Source organism: Topomyia yanbarensis, chromosome 2, assembly GCF_030247195.1.
Source record: "Topomyia yanbarensis strain Yona2022 chromosome 2, ASM3024719v1, whole genome shotgun sequence".
Taxonomy (NCBI): domain Eukaryota; kingdom Metazoa; phylum Arthropoda; class Insecta; order Diptera; family Culicidae; genus Topomyia; species Topomyia yanbarensis.
The window spans coordinates 142,935,628-142,957,725 of record NC_080671.1 but is presented as its reverse complement, the minus strand read 5'-3'; the positions used below and the strand labels follow the sequence as shown (position 1 = coordinate 142,957,725).

General features: G+C 41.4%; 1 protein-coding gene across 2 annotated transcripts in view; it reads left to right on the top strand.

Annotated features, from left to right (window-relative positions):
* LOC131681595 (trissin receptor) overlaps positions 1-22,098 on the top strand; it is a 267,645-nt gene that overhangs the window by 186,852 nt on the left and 58,695 nt on the right. For both annotated transcript variants that reach the window (XM_058962486.1, XM_058962485.1), the window contains exon 4: positions 543-687. In XM_058962486.1, coding sequence (XP_058818469.1) covers positions 543-687 — 145 coding nt within the window. The remainder of the gene's footprint in view (positions 1-542; positions 688-22,098) is intronic.

The window sequence follows — 22,098 nt, the reverse complement described above, 5'->3', positions numbered from 1 at the left end:
TTGGCGTTTCTTAACGATATGGTATCCTAACGACAAAACGTCGAATTTATAAAACAAATAGTCGCTAAAACACCAAAAGTCTACTACGCCAAAATAAACCGTACAGTCGAACTATTAACAATAAAATTACGTTATTTATATTGAACCTAAACTTTATCGATCGAAGCAAAAACGTCATATAGCTTAGTGACCCAATTGTGTTCCATAAGTTCAGAAGTTTCACATCAAACGCGAACTCGGTACTCACCACACTCTCTCAAGTTGTTGGTCATGCCACACCATGATAAGTTGCGTCGTAATCGATGGTTGGGTGAAAATTCCGCTTCTTAGAATAATTTTTACAACGTATATGCTGGCTTTTTAAAAGTGGCAATCAGCCAGAGAGCTGAGTTTTAGGAACGAAAGACGTTACGTTAAATTTTACGTTCATCGCATAAGGATAGAAAATTTATGAAAACGAACAAAAAACCGTTGCCGCATTCACATTCGAAGAAAAAGTAAATTAATGATTTCTCCATTATTCTCTTGTTTTCCTTCCCCAGGAAATCTGCTCGTTATTCTGGTGGTGACAATGTCGCGGAGGTTGCGCTCAATAACGAACTTTTTTCTGGCCAACCTGGCAGTGGCCGACCTGTGCGTTGGCGTATTCTGTGTAATGCAGAATCTGACTATCTACTTAATCGAAAGGTAAGCCGTTAAATTGTCAATCAAAAACTCGAATATTCATTTAATAGCTAGGGAAAGTGGATCGATGGCAGAGCATCATCACGAAATTCAATTTAGGGGGAAACAATCAGATTAGAGCAGACTGCCGAGATGAACGACGATAGACTCGCAAACGTAGTGCCGGGGGTTCCGCTGACACTAATGAATTATTAGGAACGTTTGCAGTTGATTAAATTTTCCAAGCGGATGCGAAAGCTAAGCTGTTACCAATTTCTATAATTTCTAAACTAATATTTAATTTCTTATTGGCCATAGAATCTGTTGCAGAACCAGTAAACTATCTAACAAACCATAATAATGCTTGATCATATTTCTTACGAGCTAAATGTATACGGGAAATCAAGCTACTTCCACCGGAAATTGCTTTCGTAACAAGATTCCAATAATTGAATCAACACTTCAATTCGGCGATGTTATGAACGTAGCAGAGGGGCTAAAAGTTTCTCATTGGATCCGCGAGGCGAAAATTGAGCATGTTTGCCGAATTTCACGCTAGTGTGTATGTGGTAGAAGAAGCGGTACGACAAAAGTAATTGAAAAGATAATCCATCGTCAGTCAGTATCGATGAACGTATGGAACTATCCATAAAACTAATAGTATACCTATAGATACTCTCGCAACTCGTGGTGCAGCATGCGACGTACATTTGGATGTGTTTGATAGCTGCGGTGTGCACTTGAGATATGCTTGGAAGCTGTTACATCCCACGTTACATCGCACGACGGTGATGGTGAAAAGCAATTGTTGTTATATTTCATTGAATTTGTAGTTCGATTTTGTTTTTTTTTTCAATTCGTTTATTTGATAAGGCAGGTTTGCGTTAGCTTAAAGGTGCCAATTTTGTTTTGTTTTACATTTTAAATTACTTAAAACTAGGGGCTTACATATTGATTTTTGAAATTAAACTAAGGCTAATTTATAGCTATACATATACACAAGGGGGTAGTATAATTTTCGTAAGATTAGAGGGGTCATTTAGTTTTTATGGCAATATGGTTTGACATTTTTAGCAATGAGATTATTGGAGCAAATAATGTTTAACTAAGGGGGAAAATTTTTACGACTATCTTAAAAGTAGAAATAATTAGAGGGCGTGATTAAATTTTGTAAAGATTCGGAGACATTAATTAGAGTTATTTTATGTGGTAGTAGAGTTGGGCATTTTCAACGAGATCATATAATATAATAGTTAAAACTAGAAAAGGCAAGAAGAGCTAAATACTTCATGAAGATATTTGGGGGAGGGGGGGGGGAAGGGGTGTTACTTCTGTGTATAAGAGTCAGGGGAAGTAGGGTGGACAAACATGGCAGGGGGAGAACATTATTTCAGTTTCAGACTTCGGGAGATCAACGGATGGATTACAGAATCAGGGTGGTCTTCATCAGGAAGAATCATGTACTGGGACGCCGGGTGGTCGTTCTCGAGATGGCAGGGGTTTCTCCAGACGATTTCGTAGTGCGGCTCAGATGTTGATTGGCTACATTTCGAGTTGTGCGTGTGATGTTCGTGCTTTAGGTCCCGTGTTTGTTGGCTCATTCGACAGGGATGTTTTGTGTCGCCTTGGAGTCGCATCAAACCATCGTGGGTGTATGGTACAGGTGGAAGAGAGCGTTTCTGAGAATGATAAGGAAAAAGGGGCAGTTAAAGTTGGATATTGATGGTTTTTATGAAGGTGTATATAAGGGACATATAGAGGACATCGCGGCTTGCCAACACATCTCGAACCGGGACGTTGGGTGGTCTTCCTCGGGCCCGGAGGGTGTCCATAAGCCGAGACCTGGCGAAACCGTACTCGGTGCACGCCCAGACTATGTGCTCTATATCGTGATAACCGTCGCCACAAGCGCAGATACCACTCTCCACGAGCCCAATACGTCGGAGATGTGCATCCAGCGTGTAATGGTTCGCCATGAGTCGGGACATCACACGAATGAAGTCACGACCCACATCCATCCCCTTGAACCAAGGTTTCGTCGATACCTTAGGGACTATCGAATGTAGCCACCTTCCTAGCTCCCCATTGCTCCACGAGGTTTGCCAACTTTCGAGGGTTCTCTGATGAGTAATACTGAAAAATTCGTGGAAGCAAATTGGTCTTTCAAAAACGTCACCTTCAATGGCACCCACCTTAGCTAAGGAGTCCGCCTTCTCATTGCCCGGAATGGAGCAATGAGAAGGGACCCACACCAAGGTAATCTGGAAAGATTTGTCAGATAAAGCACTCAGTAGCTCCCGTATTTTCCCCAAAAAATACGAGGAATGCTTTCCATGTTTCATCGAGCGAATAGCGTCAATAGAACTCAGACTAACCGAGACGATGAAGTAATGGTCTGCGGGTAATGTGTCAATGACTCCAAGGGTATACTGAATAGCAGCTAGTTCTGCGGCGTAAACTGAAGCAGGGTCACTGAGTTTATAGGAGGCGGTGAACTTTTGATTGAAAATACCGAAGCCATTGGACCCTTCGAGGTTTGATCCGTCAGTATAAAACATCTTAGAACAGTCGACTTCTCGGAATTTATTATAAAAAATATTTGGAACCACTTGTGGGCGTATATGGTCCGGAATTCCAATAATCTCATCTTTCATGGATGTGTCGAAGAAAACAGTAGATTCAGAAGTATTTATGAAATGCACACGGTTGGGATTGTAAGAAGAAGGATTAATATTTTGCGCCATGTAGTCAAAGTACAGGGACATAAAACGGGTCTGAGAATTGAGCTCAACAAGCCTTTCGAAATTTTCAATCACCAACGGGTTCAAGATATCGCATCGAATGAGCAATCGATATGAGAGTTCCCAAAATCGATGTTTCGGCGGGAGAACGCCCGACAGGACTTCGAGACTCATCGTATGGGTCGATTGCATGCACCCTAAGGCGATACGCAAACAACGATACTGAATTCTTTCGAGTTTGATGAAATGTATGTTCGCGGCGGATCGAAAGCAGAAGCATCCGTATTCCATTACCGACAGTATCGTTGTTTGATACAACCTAATTAGGTCTCCTAGGTGGGCACCCCACCACGTTCCGGTTATTGTACGAAGAAAGTTGATCCTTTGCTGGCATTTCTGTTTAAGATACCGAATATGGCATCCCCAAGTACCTTTCGAGTCGAACCAGACCCCTAGATATTTTACTGTGAAGACCTGAGCTATAGTTTGACCCATTAATAGAAGCTGTAGTTGTGCTGGTTCACGCTTCCTAGAAAATACAACTAGCTCAGTTTTCTCCGTGGAGAATTCGATACCCAGCTTAATAGCCCATGCAGACAAATTGTCCAAGGTATTCTGTAATGGTCCTTGTAGATCGACAGCTTTGGGTCCCGTAACAGACACCACGCCATCGTCTGCAAGTTGTCTTAACGTGCAGGAATTGTCAAGACATTCATCAATGTCGTTGACGTAGAAATTGTATAACAGGGGGCTTAGACATGAGCCCTGGGGAAGGCCCATGTAGCTAAATCGTGATGTCGATAAGTCACCATGCGAAAAATGCATGTGCTTTTCCGACAACAAGTTTAGTAAAAAGTTGTTTAAAGTCGCTGAAAGACCATGCTGGTGCAGCTTCTCTGAAAGAATGTTGATAGAAACTGAATCAAAAGCCCCCTTTATATCTAGGAACACTGATGCCATCTGCTCTTTACTAACATAGGCCATTTGAATTTCGGTTGAAAGCAACGCAAGACAATCGTTCGTCCCTTTGCCTTTGCGAAAGCCAAATTGTGTATCTGACAGTAAGCCATTTGCTTCGACCTAATTGTCGAGGCGGGATAGGATCATTTTCTCGAATAACTTCCGGATACAGGACAGCATTGCGATCGGACGATACGAATTGTGGTCGGAGGCTGGTTTTCCTGGTTTTTGGATGGCGATGACCTTCACTTGCCTCCAATCGTGTGGGACAATGTTAGCCTCAAGAAACTTATTAAATAAGTTCAACAAGCGTCTCTTGGCAGAGTCTGGCAGATTCTTCAACAAGTTGAATTTGATTCTGTCTGGCCCTGGAGCTTTATTGTTACACGACAAGAGAGCAAGTGAGAACTCCACCATCGAAAAAGGTGTTTCGTTCGCGTTATCGTGACGGGACGCGGCGCGGTAGATCTTCTGTGCCGGGGCGGAATCCGGACAAACCTTTTTGGCGAAATCGAATATCCAACGGTTTGAATATTCCACGCTCTCATTAGTACTGTTTCGATTTCGCATACGTCGGGCTGTTCCCCAAAGAGTGCTCATCGATGTTTCTCTCGTTAATCCGTCGACGAACCGGCGCCAATAACCGCGTTTTTTGGCTTTCATCAAACTCTTCATTCGCTTGTCTAACGTCGCGTACTGTCGAAAACTAGCGGGTAACCCGTCGTTCCGGAAGGTCTTAAACGCGGCGGCCTTCTCTGCGTACACGTCTGAGCACTCTTTATCCCACCAGGGATTGGGAGAACGTTTTTGTATGTTCGCGCCGGGTACTGGCTTAGTCTCAGCTTCATTCGCGCTGTCGAGAATCAAGCCAGCCAAAAAGCTGTACTCTTCCTCCGGAGGAAGTTCTTGAGTAGATTCGATGTTGTCGGATATCGCGGCAGCATAGCTCTTCCAATCGATATTTCGTGTGAGGTCATACGAAATATTGATTGTTTCCAATGGCCTTGAGCCGTTATTGATTGAGACTACGATCGGCAGATGGTCGCTACCGTGGGGATCAGGGATTACCTTCCACGCGCATTCTAACTTTAGCGAGGTCGAGCAAAGGGATAAATCTAATGCGCTTGGGCGCGCTGGTGGGGGAGGAATCCGTGTCATTTCACCCGTGTTTAGAATTGTCATGTTGAAGTTGTCGCAAATATTGTGAATTAAAGAGGAACGGTTATCATCATAAAGGCAACCCCATTCCGCACCGTGAGAGTTAAAGTCGCCTAAAACTAGTCGCGGTGCAGGCAGGGATTCTATGATGTCATGTAGCCGGCGATGCCCAATCGCGGTGTTGGGGAGAATATATATGGAAGCTATGCAAAGATCTTTGCCTTTGGTTGTTACTTGACAAGCGACAACTTCAATACCTGTTATCGAGGGGAAGGTTAATTCTGTAGAAGGAATAGCGCTTTTTGATCCCCAAAAGCACTCCTCCATAGGGGGTGTCTCGATCCAGGCGAATAATATTAAAGTCGTGGAAGTTGAGATCTATGTCGGAAGTTAACCAAGTTTCACATAATGCAAATGCATCGCAACTCAAATTATTTATTAAAATTTTGAAGGAATCGATTTTCGGGATAATACTTCTGCAATTCCACTGTAGAACAGTGATCAAATCCGTGACCTCGTTCGATGAGTTAGCCATCGAGGGATACAATCGCTGAAAGGAGGGGCCATTTAGCAGTCAACTGCTTCAAAAATGTTCTTACTGTAGGGAGAAAAGCTAACATAAGACTTTTAATAGGATCAGTTATATTGAAAGTTTTTATTATCCAGTCCACAATGTCCGAGAGTTTGATAATTCCAGTGCCGCGATTATTCTCGAACTGAAACAGAGGAACACTTGGGATTTTTGATGTTCCGGGAAGTGCTGGGAACTCCTTCTCTGAGTTTAATCCTCCGAGACCAGGAGCTAATTGCTTCGGTTTGGTTGCAACACTTCCAATAGATGTGACTTTCTGAGTCCCGTCAAGGGATACCTTCTGGCCTTTACAACGAACTTTAGGAGAGGAAATGTTCCTCCTCTTCCTATAACTTCTAGGCGCCCTAGTAGATGTTCCCTCTTGTGGGTCATCAGCCTCGCCCTCGTTAGGAGGCAAGTGAGCATAGATGTTTGTTGAGGTTGGTGGTGTAGCTTTCTTTAGCATTTCTGCAAAAGAACGTTCGGATCGTCCAGCAAGGGAACGTTTTAGTTTATCCCCGCGTAGTTTGTACGCGGGACATGCCGAGATATCATGCAGATTCTCTGCACAGTAAGGACACTTCTCAGCATTCTTACTGCACGAATCATCTAGATGATTCTCCCCGCATTTTCCACAGCGGGCCTTATTGCTACAATGGGTGGCTGTGTGACCCAATTGTTTACACTTTGTGCAATTCATGACCCGCGGCACAAACAGACGCACAGGCAGACGAACCTTGTGCAAGAGGACGTAATTTGGCAAAGCGGTTCCAGCGAAGGTCAACCGATAAGAGTTTGATTGGGGGTACGTTTTTGAACCATCCCCCGCAACTACTACTGAGTGCAAACGCTTGCACTCGAGTATTTTCACTGGCTGAAGTAAGCGGTCTCTGAAACGGCCAACCCCGTACTGCAGCAGATCCTCGCATGTCAAACTGTCATCGGTGACAACGCCTTCAGACTGTACTTTCACAGCTGGAATATACACGTGATAGTCCTTCGTAAAGTGCTCGCAGCAAGCAATATCGTTTGCCTGCTTTGAGTTAGTCAGCACGACCCTCAGCCTGTCTGAGCGGACCTTTTTTATTTCGATCACAGCCGAGAACCGTTCCGTCAGGTCTTTTGAAATCTGTAATAGATTCAGCGATTTTGTTTTGGGCCGAAAGAAGACCACAAAGGGACCGGTCGAGAGCTCTGGATATTGTTTGGGTCGGGGGAGAGCCTTAGGAGTCGACTCGATCTCCATTTGGCCATCCGGGGAGGAAGCCATCGACACCGTCAACGCACGGGGTCAGCACCCGCGCAGACGGGAAAAAGCCGTAAATGTATCAAAAAGGTAGATTTCACTTATATACTCGTTTCCCACGACGCACCAGTCCAGCTTAAATAGCTGGTTATTGTTCAATCCTCGCTTTACGAACAAAAGGTTGAGGAATGTGGCCTAACGGTTAACACACGCACAAAAGAAAATAAAAGTCCAAACCGAAGAGGCAGAGAATGGCAAAATAACCTTGAACGCGGATTACTGCACTGTTCTTTTTCCAACAGACCGAAAACAAAACACTTCTATCTCGATCGAGCGATGCGTAGAGACTGAGTTCGATTTTGTTGTTGTTTTGTTTTTTTGTGATCAGTACCATGCGAGTTTTTGAACATTACAGTAATTTCATGGAAAATCTTACAGGTTACCAAAAATCGATATTTATTGCCAAGTTCTGTACTAAAAATCACTTCAATTAGTTTCTCCCGCGCCAATGGTATCCAGTTCCCTGTAATGTACCTTGTTTTATTAGCTTCCAGATATCAGTATTATGGTTCAAGGGACGATGAGGAAGTTTAGAACCACATCAATACTCTTTATATTGCGGGTGGGGGGATTAAACCCCTCTTCTTTATACATCAAAATAAGTTATAATGATGAAAATAAATGACTTATGGCTGTCGATTACTAAGTAAATATTACGATCTTTGCGTCCAATTTTTCCCATTTATCAATCATTCTGGGTACAGTCTGTTCCTTGCCTCCAATTTTGTTGGCATTGTGGTGTCGTGTGCTTTTGTCAAAGTCCCATTAATTTTGGTCGCGAACAATTTCCTGTATGGGATATGTACTCATAACGTCCACTTGCTGTTATCGATAGGGACTCAATATGGCTCTACGATGAATGCAACGTGGCACTCAGTTTCTGTTGTCGACTGCCAGAACAGTTGCTGTACTGTGTGACAATTGTTGAGATTTGATTGGATCACCTCCATTACTTCAGGTTCACCAACGACTCAAGAGCATTTTTTTAAAAGAGCAAAAAAACTTTTGCATGCAGGATTTTCCAAAAAACAAATTACCTAGCAGTGAGATGAGATATTTTTTAAACATACACTGAAAATAATACACACGTTATTGTCAAGTGTTTCGCACTTGAACCTGTGCTATAATATAAATCATAAGAAATCTACTTGAGATTCATCTATTATGGCGAACAACCATTTCCATAGCCAAACACTTGATTTTAACGTGTTTTGCACTCGAAAGTGCTGCTTTCAATGTTGTCCTCATGAAATTTATAGTATTTTCTTATGAGTTTAATGCATAAGCGTGCGCAGCTTTTTCTATTAGGGGGTGGAGGGGGACTAACGGCTTAAAAACATTCAGTTATGTTAAGCCTTCATTATTAGTTAGATTTCTGGTAAAGCTTCGATTTTAAAACAGTTTCTTTATTTTATTTTGATTATAGGTTTTAATCTTAGCGTCATTTTCCTTTGTTTCTCAAAAAAGATAACCAAAGTATTTCTGTATCTTATTATCATCCCATTTTAAGCAGGCTTAAAAATAAACATTAATCATTTTCAACTTTCTCGAAAAAAATTTCTCGTGGTCTTTGACGCAATACAATTTTCACGTTTTTTGCAATATGATTTTTTGAAGTTAATAAAATTGGCCATTTTTCAGTCCCACATAACTTGTAAAATATTGAGAGATGGCGTTTGGTCACGGATTTCTTACAATAATATTTTATTGTGTCTATTATCTAATAGACGCAATAAAATATTATTGTAAGAAATCCATGACCAAACGCCATCTCTCATTACTGAAAACAAAGTGGTCGTTCATCTTTCTATCTTGTAAAATATTGATGAATGGAATTATTTTACGAATAATTAAAGTTGTGATTTTGTATGAGTTGAATGGATTTTTTTTAACATTTTCCTTATGTATCCTGCAATAATTAAAGCCAATTTGATGCTTTCAATTGGAAGTATGCTTTAGCAGAAAACGTAATAAGAAGAAAATAATGCGTATTTATTGTAGTTTAAAGATACATTGCACGGTGGTCACCCCGTAGTACAATAACACAAAAAAAAATCAGCAGAACTGTGTTTTTATCTCGCGATTTTATGATTTCGGATATATTTTTTATTGTTTCAAACTTAATTTTGCCAATAATGAACTAATTTTTTAGTATATAGATATTCATAGGGTTTTTCGCTATTTTCCGATAAGTTAAATAATAATGATAATTGATTGCTCGTCAGAATTTTTTTTTGTCGAACTGTAGTTATCAACATTAGTATTTTTATCAGACAACGCTACTAATAGCTGTGTATTGAACGATAATTATCAGGTTTTGGTGAATATGGAGTGCAGAAAGATGAGTATGTTTATATAGGGGAACCCGGGTCTATTCGGACCTACTTAAGCGAATCGCCTTTTTAGGTGGATAGATGTGAAAAAAGTTACCGGTTAAAATTCTTTATTGTTAGTTTGAAACGAACATGTCGGGATGGAATATTCGATGTACGACTCACTCTACTTCGTACCACAACGATGTTCTCGAATACGGATTTTTTGAGAAAGCCCGTTGCGATTTATACCATATCCGTAGTTCCAATTCACAAATAAATTTGAAGTCATGAACTGTTGCTCTGTTTTAAAATTATTGGTACCATAATGAGGGTATTTTTATTTATGCGAAAAACTTTATTTTTACGGTTGCCAAAACAACGTATTCTTAAAAAAAATTAGGGAAACATTCACAATTAATTTGAAATTTTGTTTCAGCTTGCTATTATAATCACGAGCAACATTCCAAATGTTAGTATTCAAGCACAAAAGCTGCAGTTTCGAGAATTTTGAATGCAAAATCATGGTTTTTGCAAGCACATCAAAACATGTACTATTTGATACACTAAAAAATGTTAGAGCACAAAATAATGGTAATTAAATATGAACGATTAGTGTAATACGAAATGCCATATCACACTGTTAGGTGGATACAATCAATTTTTTAATGTGAAATTTGGATTCAGCGACCCAAAATTTACTAATCAAATAAAGTTAAGTAACGATATTTGCAACACATCGAAATTCAAGTGTAGTTACCACTTGAAAAGAACGTGTGTATTATTTTCAGTGTATCACGATTGGATCATTCATAAGTTTGCAGAACTCATGCGAAGTAGACACCCAACTAGTGGTGGGATGAACACATTTTCGAGTTCGGTACGAATAAAGCCCCCAGATAGCAAATCGCAACTAGTTTTAATCGTCTTAGTCCGAACTATGTTGCAACGAGAGAACAATAAAGTTATTTTTGTTGCACTGGTTGTACATTGATAACATCAAGATTATTTAATAACATCTTTAGTCGCCAAATAGTCATTTATGTTGCCAGCTAGAACATGTTCAGTAATGTTCCGAACTGATTGCTGATGCTGCAGAGTTTGTTGAAATTTAGTTGCGATTTAGATTTTGTGATAAATGTTTCGACAATTGCACGGTTGTCGAACACCAAAATACTTATTGAAAACGTTTAGGCTTACAAAGCCGTATTCGTGTTATACGTATGTATTCGTCACATATCATCATTACACCTTTCAGCACAAACTCACACGTATTAATAAAATGCTTTCGCAACACTGAATCAACAAATCACAACTAATGCTTAGCAAAACGAAAAATAAGTTGTATTTTTGTTTGCAATACATTGTGAAAATTCACCGATGACATTTTTTAAGTAGGCTTTTCCCAAAAAAAAGTCTTTAGAAATGTTCCACTACAACATTTTTCCAATTCGTGAGGCGGTATAATGGGTATATCCAGTCTCGAGGAAATTACCAATAAGGTGAACTAAGGAAAGTTTGGTTCACCGAACTCTCATTTGTAATGATTCAGGAGATAATGAAAACTGAAATAATGATAAAAAACTAATAACTAATAACATGCCAACTCAGTTGTCAAATACTCTCAGTTCCTTTTTTTTTTTGTTTGAAAATTAAATTTATTTTTTAATTTGTAATCTCGTGGTTCACTAGCGGAACATATGTGTACTATTGGTTGCGTTATTTCTAATTTCAGTTCCTATAACAATTTAGTCTTTATTCCTATCCATTCATTTTTATTATTTTTTTTTTCGCAAGTATAAATGCATTTGATTTACCATTGGTTTAAAATAGCTCCCATTTTCTATGGGATTTCCTATCTTTATGGGACTAACTTGACATTATGGACAGTGAACCTCTACAAAAACCTATATAAATCCGAAAGCAGCTCCGTCGAAGCGAATCTGTACCGCTTCCACCAAGAGTTTATCCAAGACTAGCATAAGCACCCTAGTCCGTAGTGCCAACCGGCACATTAGGATCGATAACATTAAGATCGTAATCATGGCAAACTGGTGGAAGAACACGGATGTGAATAAGAATTTCATGGAAACTGAGCCACGGATCGACATTCACGCCATTCCGCTACCCTAGTAAGGATGAGTAAAACTTACCGGAAACGGCGAGTGGCCTAATGGTCCTGTCCCATTAAAACTTTGGTAGATCTCCAAGTACTTTCGAAATCACCTTAGCCGGTGAAAGTAGGCCCAGTTGAAAGTTTTTGATTATGAAAGACCACGTCAACCCTCACTGTGACTGTGACCTCACTGCTTGCAAAAGGAAAAATAGGATTATATAGAGGCGACTACTTACTGCGGATGTAGATAGCGGTTTGGAGTTGGGACCCAGAAAGCATTAAAGAAGACAAAAACAACCAAAATAAAAAATCTAACGGAGCAAGTGTGGTGAACCCTTTCGCCAAAGTTGGGCTAGCGAGGTGGCCGACCCAGCAAAACAACCAAAAGCAACAGCAAATACAACCGCAACAGCAGCAGCAGCAAGAGCAGCTCAGGATGGTCATTAGGTACCATTTGAGTCCTAGAACAACTGTGCAAATTCTTAGCTTGATCACTGAAACTATATTTTACATGAGATTTTGTATGGGAAATTAAACTTTCACAAAATAATTCCTCCAGGAATCACCCATTTCTTTTTAAAAATAAAACATTATGTGGCTTATACAGAAAATTTAACAAAGAAACAAAGTCTCGAAAACCACAAAACGATCTGACGCTTGAGAAAAGAGTTATTAACCCTTCGGATGTCGCGTTTATGGCCCACTGACGATTGATAAAATATTCATTTTTTCTAGCACCACTGCTGTTGGTTGTCCAGTTATATGCAATTTTGTTTTAATCTTCTTTTAATGTGTCTAAATCATTTATCAAAACTGTTTGGCCACTTCGCAAGGGTTTTGAGGGATAAATTGGGGCTTCTTTTGTACATAATAAGAGGAAATTAAAAATGTTGTATATAATTCGACCGTCAGCAGCAGTGATGCTATGAAAAGTGAAATTTTCATCAATCTTCAAGGCATCAATCGGTTTTTGCTTAATAACTTTTTCCATAAGCCTCAAGTCGTTTCGCGGTCTTCCAGACATTGTTTCCTTGACAAATTTCCTAATAAAACCAGACATCTATTTATTTTTAGGAGGTAACGGGCGACTCTTGGAAGAATTATTTTGCAAAAGATGATTTCCCCATACGAAATCCCATGTAAATTTTAAACCATGGGCGCAAAAATATAGTTTCACCGATCTAAAAATTTTCAGAGTTATTTTGGGAGCTAAATGGGACCCAAAAAGTTACTCAGAGCAAATTTTTTTTTTCTAAGACGATTTCCCACTCTAAAAATGACACAACATTTTTTTCAGTGCATATTTTTTTCGTGCAGAAGTATTCATTACCTGTAACTCGTTCTCAGATAGTTTTACTGTATAAAATAGTGCAATCGAACAAAAAAAAATTTAAATTATTGCACGTAGAAACGTTTACGCTCTTTTAAAAAATTACGCTTGAGTCAAAATAATCTTATTGGCTGTGGAAAATGTTCAAAATGTAAGTTTCAAGATATTGAATCTCAAACTTTAAAAATCGTTTTTCTCGAAATGTGCTAAATGGCGCGTGTCGTAAGATAACACAACAGCGACGACATACCATCGGAGGCATCTCACAGTGGGGCAGGGCCGGCCAAACCCTCCAAAATTTCTTGTCGATTTTCACACCTTTTATATTTTTTTTTCTAAATGTACATTACCTAAAGCTGTATTCGCCACATTTTTGAGTCAATCAATTGAAAAATATAAGTGCTACATTTTTTTGAACCGTACAAGGTCTTGAAAATCTGCAAGAATTAGAGTGACAAAATGTTTTTGTTCATTCTAATTCATCTCGCTCCAATAGGTACTACAACGTTAATTTAACAACACATATAGGCGTTTCTAATAGAAAATCATCTCAGTAATTCAATGGTGTAGTTCGATTTGAGAAATAATGAGTATTTAAAAAGTTACCAATAAAATCATTATAACTATGTTGTTTAATGCGGACTTATTTACATTCAGAGTGTCATCTCTTTATCGGTAAAACCGTGTTGAAGGATCTCATCTAGTACAACCGACGTAGAATTTTATCTAGTTTTCAAAAATCATAGTGCCATCTTGCGTCGTTTTGCGCCGAAGGTCCAAAAACTAATTTTACAAATGTGGACATTTGTAAAATTAGTTTTTTTCATGGATACGCATGGTATTTTTTTGATTTCATGAAGTTTTGCATTATTATTCATCGGTGGATTTCTTTTCTGAACACTGCTTGCAAATTCAGGGTTTGGCGCGATTTTCTTGATACAAATATAGGTATGCTTTAACCGTCTTGCAACTATAACTCTTGTTTCTACATCTTCACAGTTATCTGCAGTATAGAAAAATTCAAATAAATACAAGCCGCACGAGGCAAACTAACTGCAACTATTATTATATCTTTCCATGAATCCTATCTCTTTAGTAGGTATTGGTCGATAACTTTACTGGTGACCGATGTAAAGTAAACACGTGAGTGTGAGGAGTGTTCTTTTTCACCCGATTTTTAGTTATTGGCCAGTAATGCAACATTTATTTTCAAGTGTAAACTCTCTATTGAAGCTATCAGAATCAACAATCAAATTCAAAATCTCCCTCAATAATTCACTTCCAAATTGGCGAGAGTGTCATGCAAAAACGCTCACACATCTATTTCAAAGCATACACATACAGTGCAAAGTATAGGCAGTAATATAGTAAAAATGCTCAGGATGATTTCGTACGCAAAACCAAGTCAGTACCCACAAGGAGAGATACTCATATCATCATTGGAATTGAAAATCAATGGAAAAGTATTGAGCGGCTTAGCTGCAGTATGAGCAACTGTGAATAGAGCATAGTAGAGCATGATTTGAGATCTTCATCAAAATCAAATAAACCTGTCATCTTTTAATAGCTTAGGCGATAACTATAAATAAATAAACCAATAAAAATTTAAGGCATTCTATCAAACACCTTAAGATGTGCTATCTTTTATAACTATTCTAAACGCATACGTTTATAAATAAGTAAAAAAGAGCTATGAAGGGATTATTTTTTCTACGATGGTATTCAGATTGGATTGAAGATCTACAAACAAATTTATAAAATTACATCATTGTTTATTCACCAGATTTCGATAAATTGGAACCACCCTATCTAACTCGTTACTAAGGACTACCCAAGGAAATCAAAATGTTTCTGTTCACTTACGAAGTATCTGTTTTGAGAAGTTAATAAAATTCACTTTCGCGAAATTAAAGAAAAAACACATTTTGGCGTCCTAATTTAATCAAAATCGAGTTCAGCGCACCAAAATTACCCTTAGATGATATTTTCAGACATTTTAAACTACTTTTGAGGTTTTGTCCAGCTTTTGTATGGAGTGGATCCACTGTGCGTCTGTGTAATTGCTCATCTGCATCACTCTAGCTGAGGACGTGGAATGGTACAAGCGGAGGAATGCACGGAATGCAAGGAAACTAGTTAGAGCGGACTCGTGGCAGGAGCAGGACCCTCAGAGCTGCAGAGGAGGTGGTGAAGGGAACAACAATGCAGCGCCGTCGACTAGAAAGCCGCCGTGAAACAACTAATCGGGTTCGAGAAAAATTCAACGCCAGGCTCTACCGAAATTGCTGGATAGACCTTGATACCTACTGGTTGACTCTTTGAGTACGCGAAGTCAACCGCCGAGGACTAGATCGAGTAGATCGGTATGACGCGCGGAGCTGATTGGCTGACGAAAACAAGCATTGGTATCGGGTTAAATCCACCGCCATTCACTTTAGGGCAGTTTCAAAGTAACTTCCTCACAAAGCAGACATCGATACTGAGAGTAATTCTGCCGCCTTGGAATTTTCAGTCGGAGTAGGGTAGTTTCTGTTACTGTTCAAGAAAGTGGGTATCGGTGTCGGGAGAAATTCCTCTGTCGGATAGCTCTCAGTCGAAGTAGGGTGAGTTCACCACCGGGTACTATCCGAGTAGATCGTGCTAAGGCTGAATGACTCACTGAAACAGGAGCTAAATGGCGCAGGAAATCAGCTGCTAAACGGCTCACTGAGACGAGAGCCAAATGGCGACGTAATAGATGGAAATAAAGAGGAAGTGAAGAGTGGAGAGCTAAATGGCAGAAGTTGAGCCATTTCATGGATCAATTGAGACTCCGAGAAAGCTGCGGAAAACTCGTGGGCAGTAGAAAGTGATGTGAAGAAAGTACAAGGAAGTTAAACCTTAATGTTGTTTCAGTGGGTGTAGTAGGGGGGGGGGGTTGGGGACGAAACACCCTCCCCCCCGAAACATTTTGGAGAATTTTGAAAAAAATCAATATGTTACACAAAAATATGTCTAAAATTTTAAATGAAATGAAAGTTTCATTTGCAAAAGTTATCTTGTGAAAATATTGATCAATAATAATCAATAATATCGTTCCTTGTAGTGAAAATTGGCTGCAGTAGAAGGCGGCGAAGCGATGAGCTGGGAGCTTATTGGTTCACGAAACGGTTATCGGTACCGAGAGAAATTTCGCCACATTCTGTAGTCCTTGACTGACGGCGAACATGGACTGGAGAGTATGAAAGAAGTATCCCCATAGAGACCACCAGGCGATTCTGCAGCACGAAGAAGGACGGGCCGCAAGCTAAAGTGGAAGACGAAAGCCTTTAACGAAAACCTCTTTGTAGAGTTACTTCGGCGAATAACGGAATCAAGTACGTTGATGCGGCAAGAAGGATTGTGACGGCTTGTGACGTTACACTGTCACGAAATAGATGATGGTAATCCCCGAAATGAGGAAGGTGCAGAAACTGATGTTGCTGCCAAAGTGTGGGAAGTCACCGAGCCATGCAACCTCGAATAGACCAATACCGCAGCGTGGCATAAAAGAATGAGCCAGATCCTGAAGAGCTACTTCCAGAGTAGAGCACTGCTGTACCAGACGAACAAAAGGGCAATAGGCAATGCGAGTCACAGCGGGCGTTCCTCAGGGCTCCATTTTCTGTCCAACACTTTGGAATGAGATGTACGATGGGGTCTTAACACTGCGGCTTCCCAGGAAAGTGAGAATCGTTGGTTTCGTGGACGATGTGTCACTAACGGTGAGACACTTGAAGAAATGGAGGTGTCGGTGACGGAGACAATGAAACCGCGAAAAGCTGAACAGGACGCTTCGACTGCTGGTCGTACGAGTTGCGATTGTTTTTTTTTACAATGGAGAAGACCTTTACGTCCTAGCCCAGTACACGTGCTATTGGTAGGGTCCAAGCTACCGCACGGGGTGCACTGGGGGCGTGTCGGGCTCGAATGGTGACGCTGCCATTAATACCGACTAAACTCCATTGGGCTCCGCCATCGTTCCTCCCAGGAACTACCTCTCGGTATTACTTCCCGATCAGAATGAAATAACAGGATTATAACAGAACACAATTTTTGTAACCTACTGTGTTATAAATTAGGTCTCGTTAGTAGTTAAAATAACAGAAATTTATAACAAGTATCAATGAGAGATATAGTTTTGAAATATTTCTGTTATGTGTTTCTGATCGGGTTCTGGGGGGATGGCTGTACTTAATGTACTCATTCACTCTCACTCACTCGTTCATACGTCCTGTATGAGGCTGACTTGTCACTCCTCCTGGCATCCCATGTGGGACATTTTTCTTAGGCCCCGCTTCTGACATACCATGTGAGGCTGACTTTTGTGCTCACCCTTAACATGCCGTGTGAGACTGACTTGGATGCTCACCTTTTCACTCCTCTGCCACGCCATGAGGCATAGATAGCTAAGTCCCAACATACTACGCTACGACCCTCCCGTCTTGGCATGAGGCAGTCCACTTATACGCCTATAAACTCACTCTTCTGTCTTGCTTCGGGGTGGCTGAGTTTACCCCTTACACGGTTGCCTGTCACTGCGCCAAAGAGTTACGATTGTGTACCGGAGGCAGTATGCCTTGTCGCCGAGATGATCCCCATCTACATTACCCTGACGGAGGATATCAAGTGCTACAAACAATGAAAAGCCAGAAACGTGAGGAAGATGATGAGAATCGATTCGATGGTGACGTGACAGCAGGAATATGACAATACAGAGAAAGGAAAGTGGACCTACCGGCTCATCCAAACCTGTCGGCGTGGATCAATAGAAAGCACGGAGAGATGATCTTCCACCTGAAACAGCTCCTAACGAGCCACGGCTGCTTAAGGAGTATCTTCATCGGTGTGGGTACGCAACGTCAACACTGTGCTTGGAGTGTGAGATCGTCGAGGAGACACCGGAGCGTATTTGAATGTCCGAGGTTTGAAGTCTTTGAATGTCCGAGGAGAGTCTTTGAATGTCCGAGGTTTGAAGTGACGTGCAGGGAGCTACTTAAAACGGGAGGACCGGACATCAACCCGGATAATGTAGCCTACAGAATGACAAGCAATGTAAAGACGTGGAACACAGTAAACAGAGATATGATGTAGATCAGTGATTCTCAACCTGGAGTCTGCGAACCCCTAGGGGGCCGCGAAGTCATTGCTGGGAGTCCGCGAAGAAAAATATATTTTCCGAGTGCATTTTGAAATTTCAAGTCATGTTTCCTAACAAATTGAAAATAACATATTGATGGGGGTCCGCTGCAACCCAGTGTGATATCTAAGGAGTCCGTGGTACGAAAAAGGTTGAGAGCCGCTGATGTAGATCATGACCGTCTTGCAACGGAATGGACATCGAATAACGGTTTCGGGAGAGCAATCGCCGCCAGGGAACTCTCCGCAGGAATAAGCTATATTCACCGCCGAGGACTAGTCGAGTAGACTGCAACAGAGCAGCGAGTATGAGTTGTCGAAACGCCAGCGAACCGGACGTCTCGCTCCATACGGATTCGTCAGACCGACCACGGCACCCCACCGGTTGTTCCGATAGAAAAATAGCGAAAACCAAAGAAGAATCGATATTGGGAGAACTTTTTTCGCCAGGGAACTCTCCGTTAGCGTAAGCTAGATTCGCCGCTGGGGACTAGACTGAGTAGACAGCGACGAGATACCACTAGTCGCAGGTCATCGGCGCACCAGTGCACCGGACACCCTGCTTCACCAGAATCGCCGAACTGACCTCGGCACCTAGCTGATTAGCTCCATCTCGGGAGAACTTCTCTCGCCGGGGAATTCTCTGTCGGAGTAGGTCAGGTCCATCGTCGGGGACTAGACCGAGTTGTTCGCGAACAAATCGAGGAGCTGAATGGATCATCAAGGAAGTAGTGCTAAATGGCCCAAGAAGAGAACTAAAGGGCTTAGAGGAGTTGCGGTGCTAGATGGCACCGGTCACGGAGCCAAAGGGCTCAAAAAGTTGTAGTACTGAAGAATCGGTATCGGGAGAACTTCTTTCGTCTGGGACCTCTCCGTCAGCGTACAGTCAGATTCACTGCCGGGAACGAGACCGCGTAGATCGCGACGATACACCACCAGCCGCGCCGGGGCTCCAGCAAACCGGATGCCCTACTCTACCGGAATCGCCGAACTGACCGCAGCACCTTGCTGGTTGGCTCGTTTTCGAACGTCTCTCGCCAGGGAACTTTTCGTCGGAGTAGGCTAGATATATCGTCGGGGACTAGACCGAGTAGTTCGCGAACCAGTCGGAAGCTCAACGAAGAAGTGTTACTGAATTGCACAAGGGAACTGAAGGGCTCAGTAAATTAGACAGTTTGAAGTTTGCCGCCCAGATTGTCCTCATAGGGGAAGAGCATTAATTCTATACCAACAGCTACCTTGACTACCCAAACCCGTTCCCTGAGTTGTTGGTTTTGAACATTTTTTCCCTGCTCAGAATGTTTTTGAATATTTTTTCATATATATCCAAAAAAAGTTCATATCCCCCCCGAAAAATTTTCTTACTACGCCACTGTGTTGTTTCGTGGGAAACGAGAGCGAATATGAGTAAGGAGTGTTTTAGTGGTTAGGCACAAACGTGAGCCGTGAGTTGAACCCACTGTCAAAACACTATAGGAAAGGCTTTGAAACTTTTCAAATCTTACAAACAAAACAGAGGGCTGCAGCGACAGGAGCTCAGGGGTCTAACGACCCTGCCCCCGGACCTACTGCGAGTTGGGAAGTTGGCTAGGACATGGTGTAATATAGGCAGCATTTGGCTCTGGTAAACTACTGAAAAGGCATAATTTCGATAACAACTCCGACGAAAGATTCTGTGCCGCTTCTACACCAATCCAATCAAAGACCAAAGATTTTAGCAATGAAAGCACCTCAGCCCAACCATAGTGCCACTGGCACATTAGGATCTATACCAGTAAGATCCTAATCATGGCATACAGGCGGCAAAGCACGGATGTGAATGAGGATTTCATCGAAATTGAGCTACGAACCGACAGCCACGCCTTTGCTTTACTCTAGTAAGTACACTCCCCCGAAACCCCATGATGAAGCGCGTCAACCTTCGCATTCGACCACGATGTTTGCAAATTTACTGCGGGCGTAGACAGTGGCTTAGAGTTGGGACCCAAAAAGCGTGGAATCTTCTTCTAAAACAACAAAAATATAAATAATTATGACGGAGTCAGTTTGGTGAATTCGTCAAAGGTGGGCTAGTGAGGTCTCCGACCCATAAAAACGAACAAGTGCAACAGCCAATGCTGCCGAAACAGCAGCCGCGAGAGCAATTTAGGGAGGCCATATCGAGCACGTGCGGGGACAAAGCAATAGGAGGCCAAGCAAAGCTAGGGTTTAGGATACGCAGTCCGAAATCAAGCATTCCTCAAAAAGACTAGTAGTCTGTGTTGTCCTAAGTAATGACACTGAGTACAAAAGATCGAAGAGCTCTTCGAATTCGCGAAAAGCAAGGTCAACATGCTAGGACACATCAGGGATCTAGCGATTAACATCAAATCCACCGTAGCAGCTGTTGAATGCGAACAGATGGCGTTACTGGAGAGAGCTGAAAACGCCGAAAAGGCACTGAAGATCACGAAGGTAGCGAAAGCAGGAGCCTAGGAGACGTTGAAAACTGATCGATATTTCTGTTCGGTGAAAAGAGTAAGGGAAACACCAGGACAGGAGGAGACACCGAAGAAACACAAAAAGATCGGTAAAGGATAGCAAAACGACCAACAAATAGAAAGTGGATGGCGAACCGTAGAAAGCGTTGAAGAGAGGATGATAAAACAGAAACAAAAGGATGAGAGGAAGAAAGAGAACCTTCGATTGCGCCACGACAGGTATAAGGAAAACGTTCAAAGCAAACGACGGCGTGACGTGCGCTGCGATCCTCAAAAGGGTGAGAGAGGATCCCAAGCTGAAGGAGCTGGGGTAGAACGTAGTTAAAACTAGGCGCACTCAGAAAGGTGATATGTTGTTCGAGCTAAAGAAGGAACCTTTGTTCAAGAGCTCGACCTATCGGAAACTCGTGGCAGAAGCGAATTTCCAAGATGTTTATCAGGCAGTAGCCTTGGAAAATAATTGTTATAATGTTTCATTTTATTTATATTAGATCAATATTTTCTCTAAATATGTTAAATTATTTTGTGTAAGTTAGCGCACTACCCCCCCCCCCCTTAGCTATGCAACTGAGGTTACAGGGATATTACATTTTTTGCATTTGAAGCGAAGGTTGTGCATTCATTTCTGCCATCTCCAATAATTTGATGGAAAAACTTTTCTAACACGTAAACATATGGCATAACATATGCCCCTTGTCAACTTTTAAAGTGATTGCGTAGCCATTATTGAATGAGAGAGACAAAACGATTAACCAACATAGAGCAAAAGTTTCGTAAAGCACACAATGAATAGAATTCCAATTAGACTAAACTTTTCAGTATAGATTTATTGCCTGAGCCATGTCGATATTTCTAAACCTTTCCAACTACAGTGGTAGAAATAGCGGGGTGGTGGTATTGCTTAACCTTTGAATGGAAAAAAAAAGTTTTCTCTGGGTTGCCTCTCGTCCGTTCACTGCAACTTAGGCCAGTTAGTGCGGTTGGAAAATTGGTACACAAGAGATCAGCATACAGCACACAATGGATGCAGACGGAGGAAATTGTTTGCTATTTGCTGTGCACACAATTTTACAAAATATCTAACCCTATTGTGTAGCTCCTGCACTTGTGAGTCAAGTTGATAACAGTTTCCATAATACAGTTGGAAAAAGGCAAAGCCAACAAAAATCAATATGCATCACTAAACGGAAATTTGCAGTTTGCACGAGCATTTCATGCCACTCGAAAGTTACCAGAAGACTTCGTTAAGCACACCGCCAACGATAATTAAAGCCCGCCAGGTTTCGAATGTCTAATTAGAGTAC